This window comes from Lycium barbarum, chromosome 11 (genome assembly GCF_019175385.1).
Source record: "Lycium barbarum isolate Lr01 chromosome 11, ASM1917538v2, whole genome shotgun sequence".
NCBI lineage: Eukaryota > Viridiplantae > Streptophyta > Magnoliopsida > Solanales > Solanaceae > Lycium > Lycium barbarum.
In genome coordinates, this window is record NC_083347.1 from 123,170,935 (window position 1) to 123,184,694 (window position 13,760).

Below are 13,760 nucleotides of genomic sequence, written 5' to 3' on the forward strand. Positions count from 1 at the left end.
TGCCATGCATATTAAAATATAGTCGATCATTTTTATTTATCTAGTTTGAAAAATCAAAAGATAATTTACCATTTTATACCTATTTTATCCTTATTATTGATTATGCGGTTATAAAGTTCAAGATCTTAGTGGCTTCAAAACTTTTAAAGTATGTTTTATTGTTTTCAATATTTAGGTTATTAGCAATAATTAGGGGTGATATAAAAATTATTCTATTTTTAGCTCCTTAATAGGCGTGTCAAGTTAATACTCCCACGTCGTCTCAAAATATTTGTCGTATTTTTCATTTACACGCTTATTCACAAAACATTTATAAGAGTAGCATTTTGATTATTTTATACTCTTAACATATTTCATCATGTTCTATCTCCTCAATAGATATTTACTCCTTTAATGATGAAACCTCTTAAATGTTAGTATGTGAACTCACAAAATCAGTCCATTGATGTAATTAATACAATAGTGAAATGAGAAAAAGCTACTTAATTTTATCTTGGGTAAATAAAACGATAAATATTTTGAGACAAATATTTTTAGTAAAGACGACAAATAATTCGAGACAGAGGGAGTACTGATAAGTAAAAATGGACGAGGAAGTCCGTTTGGCCATAAGAATTATTTACTTTTTTCTGGATTTTTTTTCACTTTTTTCAAAAATCAGTGTTTGGCCATGAAAATTCCAAATACAACTTGAAGTTATGTTTGAAATTTGAAAAACAACTAAAACCTTGTTTTTCACGACCAAAACCTTGTTGAAAATTACATTTCAATAACAAACTATTATTTTAAGGGCCTGTTTGTCCATGAGAATTATTCACTTTTTTCCGGAATATTTTTTCACTTTATGGTGTTGGCCATAAAAATTTCAAATACAACTTGAAGTTATATTTGGAATTTGAAAAACAACCAAGACTTATTTTTACTTTTTTCACTTTTTTTTTTTCACTTTCAATACATTCAAATAACCAAATATTCTTTGCAAAAACTATAACCAAACACAACTCCAGCTCCAAAATTCCAAATAAAGTAAAAAATATTTGATTTTCATGGCTAAACGCCTGCTTACAAAATACTATAGCCAAACACAACTCCAACTACAAAAATTCCCAAAAAATGATTTTTTTTTTTTTTGGCCCAAGGCCTACTTATTTTTGTTTCATAGTTTTCAGTTTTCACACTTGAAAACACACACACACACATATATTCTTTCCCTTTTTATACCAAGCTTTCTTTCTCACTCACTTTCCCAAAGGAAACCATATTACATTTTCTTTCCTTCTTTTTTTTTTTTGCCACTTTCCTATTATTGGGTTCCCTCTCTAATTCTCATTATATTCAGATCTGTAAGTTTCTTTTTTTCCTTTCTTGGATCTTCATTCAATTTTAATGCTCTTGTTTTGTATGTAATGTCCTATTAAGATAAAATAACAGCTCCTCTTTTGCTCTAGTTTTTTTTTTTTTTTTTAATTATAATTATTGATGCAATGGTTAGTTTCTGTTGATCTCTGTTTTGTAAATAATGGGTTCTTTAATATATTCAAGTTTCTGTTTAGTAGAGCTTAAAAAACAGTCTTTTTTTTTTTTTTTGGTTTGATCCTCTAAATTAGTTTCTTTTTTTGGATATATAAATGAGGGATGCAACTCAAGTACTTTTAAAGGGTGTCTTTTTTTTTTTTTGTTTTGTTTTTGTTTGTTTGTTTGCTCTAAGTACTTAAAAAGAGGGTCTTTTTTTTGTTTTTTGCTGTAATTAATTATATTTATGATGCTATGGTTAGTTTATGTTAATCTCTGTTTTGTAAATAATGGTTTTTTTTTTAATATATTCAAGTTTGTGTTTATTAGAGCTTAAAAAACATAATGCCAAGGCCTAAAACAGAGTCTTTTTAAAAAAAAAAAATTAGTTTCCTTTTTTTGTTTGAATATGTAAATGAGTGATGCAACTTAAGTACTTCCAAAGGGTGTCTTTTTTTTTTGGCTCAAATTAATTGTACCCATTGATGCAATAACATGTATGTTGATCTCTGTTTTTAAATCATGGGTTCTTTAATATAATCAAGTTTGTGTTTATTAGAGTTTTTTTTTGCTCTAATTAGTTTCCTTTCTTGAATAAAAAAAAGAAAAAGAAGAATTTCATGACTTTATTGACCTAACTAGGAAAAAAGAACCTTTTTTTTTTTTTTAATGATACTTCTTAATTGTTAATTGAATGAAATTGTAATGTATATGAACATGTAAAATGAGTGATGCAACTCAAGTTTCTTTTTCTTGGATCTTGATTGATTTTTTTGCTTGCTCATTAATGCTTTCATTTTGTTTTTTATTGTATGTAATGCCCAGTTAAGATAAAATAGCAACTCATTGCTCTAATTAGTTTCCTTTTTTTTTTTTTTGGTGTTTGGATATGTAAAATGAGTGATGCAACTCAAGTACTTCCAAGAATTTTTTTTTTTTTTTTTTGCTCCTCATTGATGCAATGGTTAATTTATGGTGATCTCTATTTTTAAATAATGGGTTCTTTAATATATGATTCCAGATCTGTGTTTTGTTTCATGTTTTGTGATTCATATATATATGGACAGAGTTACCTGGTATCTGTGCTGGTGGGAGTTAGCAGTTATCTAGTGGAATTAGTTAGGGTGCGCGGAAGCTGGCCCGGACACCATCTTTATTATATAAAAAATATATGTGGCCTTTTATGTTTTTAGATAAAAAATATATGTGGCCTTGGCATTATGTTTTTAAGCTCAAAAGACAAACTCGAATATCATTGGTGTTATTGGCTTGACATCTTTTGTTTTTTGTTAATGTTGCGATTATGTTTTATGTAGGGAAAGTGGTTTTTATGTATATTGAACTTGAGTAGGCAATTAGAGGTAGAGCCAGAATTTGAAGTTAATGCGTTTTGAACTTAGCTTGTTTAGTTATTTGGTTCACAATTAAATATTTAAACATGTTTAATGAATTTTCTAATGTAAACAAAGAATCTGAGCAAAAGCTACTAGTTCGTTCGAATCCGTATATAATAATGTATATCTGCTCGCGTAGGCAATGATGAACTCTTGCTTTTCATTCAACATTTAATATGGAGAATATGATTAATTCTTAATATTAAGTTGAGTAAGAGTGTTCCTTAACATTTCTTTTCACTAATAATGATCTTGGTTCATGAAAATAGCTTATGGTCACAGACATACGTATGCAAAAAATTAGTGATTCACTGTATACAAATCTGGAAATAGCTGTGCGGTGAATGAAACTCTGTTGATCTTTTTAACAATGCTATGACAACTCTACATCTTGAACATCGAAACTCCAAAATTAAAGTTTTAAGTTTTTTTTTTTTTGGTAATCAATGTGAATTTATTACCATAGACAAACAAAGATAATACACTTAAAGAGCACCTAGTATCACAGCCATCTCCATGAAAGCTGCTGTGATTTCCTAGGCCACAAAGACATCAAAACAACTAATTACATAATCTTTGAAGTAAACTAGCACACCTAACAGCTCTTTTTGTACCCAAAATCCCCTCAACCCTGTGTCGAATCTCCTTTTGTATCTGCTCAACAATGAAACTTGTATTTATACTTTCATTTCTGAACTGCTTGCCAGATATGATATATCATGGCTCCCCATATACCTGTGATCAGCTCTTTCTTCAGTTGGCTCAATGATCTCCTCTTGATCCATTTTATTGTTTGTTTTACTCCATTTTGCTGCATTTGTACACCCGACCATGCTACTAACTTGTTCCTAACTTCCATTGTCCATGTACAGTCAGCAAACAAGTGTTGTTGAGTTTCCAGTATTCCTTCTTCACACAACCAGCATGTTTCATCATCAACTGGTATATGCAATCTGAGTAATCTCTCCTTCGTTAGTAACCTTTCTTGGTTTGCAAGCCATACAATAAACCTCTGCTTAGGTAACATTACTTTAGTCCATACCAAATCCATTTAAGTTTTAAGTTACCAACCCTATTACTTTAGCTTGTGAAAAATTTCCAGGAAGTTAATTATTTCAATTTTCAACTCTACAAGCTTAATGCATTCTGCAATATTTGCTCCTTAAGTTGGTCTTTTTTTTCCGGCCTACACTACAGGATTAGTTCTGATGTTCATGCATATGATTCCACAGGTTGCTTCCTCAATATTGTAGATCAGTTTCTCTCAAGAGTCGAAATTATTCGATCTCCGTACTGTGGAAACTTACTTCTAATTGGTGCCATGTCTAGACAATTATGATTTCAAAGAGCTGAAGTAAAAAAGAGAAAGTAAAAGTTTTTCCAGACACAAAAGTTACCCAAATGATGCGAGGGAGATCGGATGGAGCGCAAAAGAAGCGCTTGTGGACTTTTGTCGGTATTGGGGCTGTGTTGGTTGTTTTCCTCTACATGTATTTTGGATCCAAGAGCAGTGGTGAGTCTGCTCTTGAGTACAGCAGCCGTTCTTTGAGGAAATTGGGATCATCTTATTTGGGTGGGGACGATAACTCCGATCTCAGCAGCAGGCAAGACGAGAAGTTTGGGCTAGAAGACGGTGATGATGGCATCATCGCGAAGAGCTTCCCAGTAAGTAGTCTTTTTTCATTTCGCAGCTCAATGTTAAGTCACAACTAGGGGCTTCAAATGGGCGGTTCAAAATGGGCTGAGTTAATAAATAACCCGCCCAAAAGTTACTTGGCCTAAAATAGGTTGGGCTAAAAAGCGGCTCGTAACCCAACCCGCTCAATTCTTACTAAGTTTTAAATTATTTGTTTGTTCTTTTATACTCCCACCATCCCAATATATGTGGCACACTTTCCTTTTTAGTCTGTCCCAAAAAGAATGTCACCTTTCTATAATTAGAAACAACTTTACATTAAAAATTTCCTGTTATCCTTAATGAAGTGATTTATAGCATCCAAATGTCTAAGGTTTGTCTTAGACCACAAATTTTAGAAGTCTTCCTTTCTTTCTTAAATCTTGTGCCTAGTCAAATGGTGCCACATAAATTGGGACAGAGAGAGTAATTTTTATAAAACTATTTTTTTTCTTTATTATGAATTTAGAAAATAAATGGGCAGGTTAATGACCCGAACTTTTTTTGGGGGGGGGGGGTTCGGGTCATGTTTCATGGGATAATTTTGCCACCCTTACTTGCCCTTCTTAATTTTGTGCCGGTCTTTCAATATGAAGGTTTGTGATGATCGCCATTCAGAATTAATTCCGTGTCTGGACAGACATCTCATATATCAAATGAGATTAAAGTTGGATTTGTCACTGATGGAGCACTATGAAAGGCATTGCCCCTTGCCCGAAAGGCGTTTCAATTGTCTGATTCCTCCTCCTCCTGGATACAAGGTGAATATGCTGAAGATTTCCAATTTTACATGTAGTTATTTTTCGTTTATCAGACACTTGATTCGTATTTTCTCCTTTGCATGTTGTTATAGGTGCCAATTAAGTGGCCAAGAAGTAGAGATGAGGTTTGGAAAGTGAACATTCCTCATACACACCTTGCACATGAGAAATCTGACCAGAACTGGATGGTTGTTAAGGGTGAAAAGATAATATTTCCCGGTGGTGGCACTCACTTTCACTATGGAGCGGATAAGTATATTGCCTCAATTGCAAATGTGTGGACTTTTTCTCTCTTTCTCAGATATTGGAGAAAATGATAATAATGGTCCTTCATTATCATTTTCTCCAATATTGCTATTGTTTCTACTTATTGCTAATGCCTATTTTTCGTCTTTTTATGAGCCAAGGGTCTCCCGGAAACAGCCTCTCTTCTACCTTCCCAAGGTAGAGAGGTAAGGTCTGCGTACATACTACCCTCCCCAGACCCCACTTGTGGGATTACACTGGGTACGTTGTTGGTGCTTTATCTTTGGCAGTAGGTTTAAAATAGTCTTTTAAGTATTACTTGAACAGTTTTAGTCCTTTAAGTTTGCCAAAAGTGAGCACTTTTGGTCTCCGTCTGATATTTAGCAAACTCTGATTGTTATGTCTAATTGGAACTGTGAAAACTGAAAATATTTAATGGGAACTCACCTTTGGAAGTATAGATTTTGTAGCTTATGTTATTTTTGCTTTATTTCAAGAGTTTGATGCAACCTTTTGAGGTGCAATTTATGATTTTTTTTGTGGTGGGTGTAGTTTTTTATGTTGTGATTTCTGGAATATTGAGAAAAATTTCTAGTTTTTCTGGTTAATTTTTTTTCTTCATAGTGTCGATTAAATTCAACAATCAGAGTTTGCTAAATATCTGACGGAGGTCAAAATTGCTCGCTTTTGGCAATGTTAAAGGACCAAAAACTGCTCGCTTTTAGCAATCTTAAAGGATCAAACTGCCCAGTTGCTACTTAGGGGACTATTTTGAACCGACCAGCTATATAAGGGATCAGTTTTGTCATTTTCTCCAGATATTGCAGAAATGTCAAAAAGGGAACCAAGTAGTTAGCCATCTATGAAATGTTAAACTATTCAGAAGTTATCAATTCTTAACGGTATCATACCTGTAATCATGATTGCAGATGCTGAACTTTTCAAACGATAACTTGAACAATGACGGAAGGATACGCACGGTTTTCGATGTCGGTTGCGGTGTGGCCAGCTTTGGTGGTTATCTTCTATCCTCTGATATCATATCAATGTCGTTGGCACCAAATGACGTTCATCAGAATCAAATACAGTTTGCCTTAGAGAGAGGAATTCCCGCATACCTTGGTGTGCTCGGAACGAAAAGGCTTCCCTATCCAAGTAGGTCGTTTGAATTTTCTCACTGTTCTCGTTGTAGGATCGATTGGCTTCAAAGGGATGGGATCCTCCTCCTTGAGCTCGATAGAATACTTAGACCCGGAGGCTACTTTGCCTATTCATCCCCCGAAGCATATGCACAGGATGAAGAGGATTTGAGAATATGGAGAGAAATGAGTGCACTTGTCGAACGCATGTGCTGGAGAATCGCTGCGAAAAGGAACCAAACTGTCGTTTGGCAAAAGCCTCTAAACAATGATTGTTACATTCAAAGACCTGCCGGTACTCAACCGCCACTCTGTCGTTCTGATGATGATCCGGACGCCGTTTGGGGTGTGAATATGGAAGCATGCATAACACCTTATTCTGAACGTAAGTCCTTGCCTCTTGTCTGTCTTTCTTTAAATATCCCCCCAAGTGAAACTGTCAGGGCAATAAAGTTTTGACAGGGACAAGTGGCTTCTTGTTCTCCAAGGGAAGTTAAAAATAAAGTTAAACTCAGCAAACACAAATATGATAATTATAGCCATATTTTGGTTAAAATATACTTGATTCCCAAAAGTAGTAACAGTCTCTCGAATGTGGCCTAGTACAACAACTTTAACTAATAGCAAGCTAGTTCAGCCGGCTTTTCTGAAGTTCATCTCTCGAAGCATTTAAACAGTCAAACCTGGAATGTATGACCAAAGAGTTTGAAATAATAGCATAGTTTTGCAAAGGAGTTTCCACGCAACTAGTTCTGTCCTGAATTCTGTGTTCTAAGTTGTTTTTCTACCCTGGTTTAGATTATCCAATTTTGACTAATTTTGAGGGCTATTTTGAGAATGCAAACATTTCAGTCTAGATTAAAGCAACTTGAAGTTGTGTCATTTTATTTTAATTTTGTTAAAGTATCCCACATGGCCACATTATATAGTTTTGGATAATTCTCACCTACTGAGCTAGTTTTTGGTGGAGTTAGACCCAAGGTGGTCTATTTTCTTAACATGGTGCCAAAAGCAGACTTATCCATACTCTTGGTTTGCCCAATGTTGGCCCCTCCATGCTCCAAATGTCTAGGCACGTACAAGGGGTTAAAGTGTCCTGCATAATGAGTTGTTGTCTCCTTTTATATGTGTCACTAATCTGCTTTCGATCTCATAACTGTAATTTTTCTTGCTTGTGTATTTTAAATATGTTTGGAGTATTTTCTTGTGTTACGGAGTAGGATTTTTAAGATATACATGAGGCAGTAAGTGTTATTTGCAGTATTTATTAAATAAATACATTTTTGTTGATTGAAGGTTGTAAGAAACTTGAAAGTTATTTTTTCTGCAAAACCTTATTTCATTATTGTCATGTTCTCTCAGATGACCACAAAGTCGGTGGAAGTGGACTGGCTCCTTGGCCAGCTCGATTAAGTAGTCCTCCTCCCCGCCTTGCTGATTTTGGGTATTCAAATGAAATGTTTGAAAAGGACATGGTAAATTTTTAGTAATATTGGTTTACTTGTTTTATTTGATTCTGCGAGAAGTGAAAACTTAATGACTCCTCGCGTTCTTATTAACAGGATACTTGGAGGCAGAGGGTTGATCAATATTGGAGTCTCTTAAGTCCAAAGATTTCTTCGGACACCTTGAGAAATATCATGGACATGAAGGCGAACTTAGGGTCGTTTGCTGCTTCCCTGAAGGACAAAAATGTATGGGTCATGAACGTCGTACCAAAAGATGGACCCAACACTCTCAAGGTTGTATACGACCGAGGCTTGATTGGCACAACTCATGACTGGTAGGTTGATAATCTTATTTTTTGCTAGTCCTCCTTGTGGCATAATTCTTTCATCTTTAGTCTTCGGTTTAGTAAGCACTCAATCAGTGCCCTTCAGGACATTGAACAAGCATATCTTTAAACATCTACTTATAAAAAAAATAAAAAAAAATAAAAAAGGGGCCAAAATTACCCCAGTACTTTACGCCAATGGGCACTTTTGCCCTCCATTAATAGTTTGGCTGTTTTTTTGCCCCTGCCATCACGGATAGGTGACATTTTTGCCCTTTCAGCTAACAAAATCTTTATAAAAGAATCCAAATGTCCATCGGTATAGTGGATCAACAAAAAAAATAAATTGCAACAAGGTAATTATGTTAGATCCTCACTCTTCACATGTCAATGATTACCAATGAACAGATAGAAGATGGAAGCTACACGTTCCTTAGTATCAGCTTGTGTTATGTGTTGTAGCATTGTCGAAAATGCATCAAATATTTTCTTGCCATATCCAACTTTAATTCTAATAAAACTAATGTAATTGTGCATTGTTATTTTAGTCTTTTCATGGTTGAGGAGCTCTAACATTAGTGTGGGTCTCGTCTTTTCCCCGGCGGAACACCTAAATATTCATCTGTAGTACAGTCAAACCTTTCTATAACAACATAGTTTGTCCCAATATTTTTTTAGCTGCTATAGAGAAATGTTATTATAGAGAACGTATAATATAACGTAACATGAAAGATCACTTCCACATAAAATTGGTTGTTAATAGTGAAATCTTGTTATAGAAGATGACTGTTACAGAGTGGTCTGACTGTATTAGTGTTGTTATAGTGAAATGTCGTTATCGAGGATGACTGATTACAGAGAGGTGTGATTGTATTAGTTACTTACACGCTCTTTTGTGCAGGTGTGAAGCATTCTCAACATATCCGAGGACCTACGATTTGCTTCATGCTTGGACAGTCTTCTCCGACATTGAGAAGAAAGGTTGTAGTGGTGAGGATTTGTTACTCGAGATTGATCGTATATTAAGGCCTACAGGTTTCATCATCATCCGTGATAAACAACACGTTATGGACTTTGTAAAGAAGCATTTATCTGCATTGCACTGGGAAGCAGTTGGATCAACTGATTCCACCTCAGATCCCGAGCAGGACAACGATGAGATTGTTTTAGTCGTGCAAAAGAAGTTGTGGCTCACAAGTGGAGGCATCAGAGATACAGAATAGATGGTAGAGTTTGAATACATTTTCCTAATTTTGTTTTCTCCCGTCTTTAGAGATGAAGAAAAAAAATGCCCTAAAAGATTGGGAGATATCAGTTTGATTTTGTATTGTGCATGATATTTATTTATTTATAACTTTTCTTCATGCAATTTCATGTAGTTGACAAACTGACAATATGCATTTCAGTGGATACAGAGAAATTGAAACATTAAAATTAAAGTTTAAATTATTTTGAATTCTTAAAAGCTGGGAAAGTTGTATACAGTGTTATAATTGCGTTAAATGGTTAGAACCTTTCAAAAAGACCGAATCATAATTGAATTTGCAGGAATTGTTACTCATCATTTAAATATAATTGTAAATAATACTACTAGTATCAACTTTTTGATTTTTAATGTCACCTAGTAGAAAGAAAATAAAGTGAACCTAGGCATGCATTCAGTAAGGAAAATTTCATCGAAAAAGAGAACAGTTACCGAATGGGAGTAGGAGAGGAGATACATATTGCACAAAGATGTTTTGCCAAACAGTTTATAAAGTGATCATCAGTTAGGATTTATTATAGCCAATTTTATATAGGAATAGTTTCCTATTTTGAGTTAAAATATAAAAAATAATTCAAAATGGTAGGAAACTAAAATTGGTAGGATTTAATTTCATATCTAGTTTAATATTTATTATAGTCAAATTTTATATAGGAATATGTTTTCCTATTTTGAGTTAAAATAGATTTTTACTATTATAAATATGGATACTGCTAGCTATTCTCAATGAGCGGAGATTTTAGAGAACTTTCAGTTTGTGAATATAAATATATTCTTTCAAAAATTAATCATACAATTCCTCAGGGAAAACAATGGAAAAATTGGCATGGCTTGCTTTCAAGTCCTTAATGTTAGTCATTCTCTTCAATGTCAATCACCGTTTTGCCTTTGAGAAAGAAGCTTATTTATTTTTTTAGGTTTTATGGACTTTTATCTTTCTGTTCTTTTTATTCTTGCTATTGCGGAGAAGATGAAACCTACACCAAACTTGTCGGAGGAGGAGATGAAACCTACAACAAAAAATCGTATAATTCTCCCCTCTGACATAATAATAGAAATATTCTCAAGACTTCCTGTCAAGTCCTTAATGCGTTATAGATGCGTTTCTAAATTCTGCAATTCCCTTATATCAGAATCAGGTTTTGTGCATCTCCATCAAAGTCGCTCCAAGGCTCGCAAATTCTTCCTTGTGCCCAAAACAAAAGGTTCTTACATTATAGAGCAAAAGCAAGATGGCAAAGCCTCTATATGGAACTTTGATTTTCTCTACGACCACTTAATGTGCGTTAATGGTCTGTTTTGCTTATGGAGGGAATATACGCAGCCTGTTGCAATTTGTAATCCCAGTACAAGAGAAGTAATACTTCTTCCCCGCCTGAAAGAACCTTTTCCTTCTAAATGCCCATCAGTATTCTATGCATTAGGTTATGAACCCGAAGAACACAAGTATAAAGTTTTAATGACAGTGAAACATACAACACGGTGCATAAGAAGCTGGGTTTTTACTTTAGGTATAAATGAATCATGGAGAGAGATCAAAAGTATCACTGATGATTTTCGTTCATATCGGGAGGGAATCTGCATTAGTGGAGTTATCTATATGGTGGATCTCTACGGTAATTTCATAGTTGCATTTGATGCAAAAACTAAAATTTCAGAAGTATCAGATGTCCTAATGCTTTAAATAATGGTTTAATGTACTTTTATCCATTGTTAGAAGTGAAGGGAAATTTAGCAGTCCTAAAGTTCATGAATGGCGTGGATTTGTGGATTTTAGAAAATACTGGAAAAGAAGAATGGAAGAGTCATATCATTCGCTTTCCATCACAATGGAAAGATTTAGAACTATTTAATTCAGGAACAAGAATATGCTGTTCTTGTGATGATGGAGAGATTATATTCGTCGTGATCAAGTCAGACATGTTTGCATATTATTGGTTTGACTTTGGGAAAACTAGTTGGAGATATTTGGAAACCAAGGGACTTCCAGATGAGGACTGGATAGATTTTAAGAAAAATAATTTTAGAAATATTTTAAAGCCTCTATATAGTTACGTAGAAACCCTTTTCTCATTGAAAAATATTCCTCACCAAGATTAAGTTAAAGCCACTGATTTGCAATTGCGGTCATCTTATTTTTCTTTGATTTGTTTGTTCTATTAATAAATGCAAAATTTCTTGCACTCCTAGAAATAGAGATTTTCCCCACCGACATTCGGTTGGAAATTTGTGCCGTAAAACATGATTTTGTCACCTCATGCCCACTGAATCAGCTCACTGAAAAAACGTATGATGGGAAACATGTTCCCATTGAAACACTGGAAAATAGGTTCCCATTGAAACGCTGGGAAATTTCTTAATTTTTCGTGTGAAAACACAACTATTTAGATTTTTCTAACCGACATTCAGTGGGAAATAGTCACTGAACATTTTTTAGCGAGAAATCGGTGGGAAAATAGAGATTTTTTAGTAGTGTTGCAAGTTGCAACTAGTTAATAACAGGCCATGTATATCTCATTTGAATTTTTCTAAGATTTTATCTTCCAATTTATTTCTCTTAACGTTTTGATTCACTTCATAGGAGTATTATATATATGAAGAATGTAAAGAAATTTTTACACTGTTAGGCTAGCAAAATGATATGTACATGTAATTTTCCATAAAACCTCATTAGAATTTGTAATCTCAAAACCGATAATGTAAAATGTTACTACTATTAAGTCATTTACCTGTAACAACTAACATGTTTTTTTCTTTCAAAATTACAAATGTCGCTTTTATGACGGGTTATCTATAAATATTTCTTAGATGATGTGGTAATTGAAATTTTATGTAAAATATTCATAAATTAAAAATAAAATAAAATATGTATTTACTTAAAACAGGTAAAAAAGAGAGACATGACAGCGTAAAAGTTTTCAATCGATGTCAATTGAACTCTTCTATCTAGGGCGAAAACAAGTGTTAATGAAGACAATATTGGGAGCACCAAGCCATGCATCCCTCTATCAGTCCCACTGAATAATATATAGGCGCGGAGTCAGGATTTAAAGTTTGTGGGTTATGAATTTGCCGCAATTCATAACTCGTTCTAATTACTACGTTTGCAATTAAATATTTTACACTGCCTTCGTATCAAAATACTTGTCGTCCTTACTAAAATTATCTGTCTCAAAATACATATCATTTTAGAAGTTCAAGATAGACTTATAGATTTTTTTTATAGATTTTTTTTTTTCATTTTATCCTTAGTAATAATTGTTCTTGAAGATACAAACACCTTAATTATTATATATAAAGTGAGTAAATATTCAATGAAAAAAAATTATTCCTTAAATAAAATATAAATGAGGGTAAAATAGGCAAACACCTTCCTAATAAATGTTTTCTTAAGAAGTGTGTAACTGAAAAACATGACAAGTATTTTGATAAAGAGGGAATACTCAACTTACATGGGCAGATCTACATGAACTCGAGGGGATTCATCCAAACCTCTTTAGTCGGAAAATTATACTGTGTAAATCGGATCAAATTTTTTATTTTGTGTGTATATATTAAAGGTTGAACCTAATCCTCAACGCAAACCGAAAGCTAGCTCAATAATAAAGGGGTTTCAATATTTTTTAGAGCACCTAGCTAGAGGTTCGACTCTCGCTGGCAATAGTCTCCTTCATTATTTGAACTCCTTTAACAAAAAATCTTGTCTCCATCACTAAATAGTTTAGCAAAAGTCACTGAGTTAAACCGAACCCGTTTCTAACAGGCCAGCTCCACCCCCCTGGCTAAAAGTACAACTGTGTGCTAGTGAAAAAATACAAAGTCCATGCAAATACAAACATAAAAGAAGTGGCTCCTTATGCATGCAGAAACCACTCGCCACATTACCAAAAGAGCTCTTCCTATGTGTAAATCAATCAAACACCTTGATCCATGCAAACAAGTACGTGTCAACCATTTTTCTTCAATCCTTTCCCTATAAATTTCTACTCCTTTTC

The 13,760-nt window shown here is 33.9% G+C and overlaps 1 protein-coding gene across 3 annotated transcripts; it reads left to right on the forward strand.

Moving 5' to 3' along the window:
* Positions 1-1,184: 1,184 nt before the first annotated feature.
* Positions 1,185-9,950, forward strand: LOC132616535 (probable methyltransferase PMT3). Of its 3 annotated transcripts, none has more exons than XM_060331004.1 (9): positions 1,219-1,343; positions 3,779-3,926; positions 4,139-4,571; positions 5,178-5,342; positions 5,435-5,617; positions 6,518-7,112; positions 8,090-8,202; positions 8,290-8,510; positions 9,403-9,950. In XM_060331004.1, the coding sequence occupies exons 3-9, from the start codon at positions 4,308-4,310 to the stop codon at positions 9,722-9,724; spliced, it is 1,863 nt and encodes a 620-aa protein (XP_060186987.1). In that variant the 5' UTR covers positions 1,219-1,343; positions 3,779-3,926; positions 4,139-4,307; the 3' UTR covers positions 9,725-9,950. The 3 variants fall into 3 exon arrangements, with proteins under 3 accessions (XP_060186986.1, XP_060186987.1, XP_060186988.1); XM_060331005.1 differs by having other exon boundaries at positions 3,779-3,848; XM_060331003.1 differs by lacking the exon at positions 3,779-3,926 and having other exon boundaries at positions 1,185-1,343.
* Positions 9,951-13,760: the final 3,810 nt, after the last annotated feature.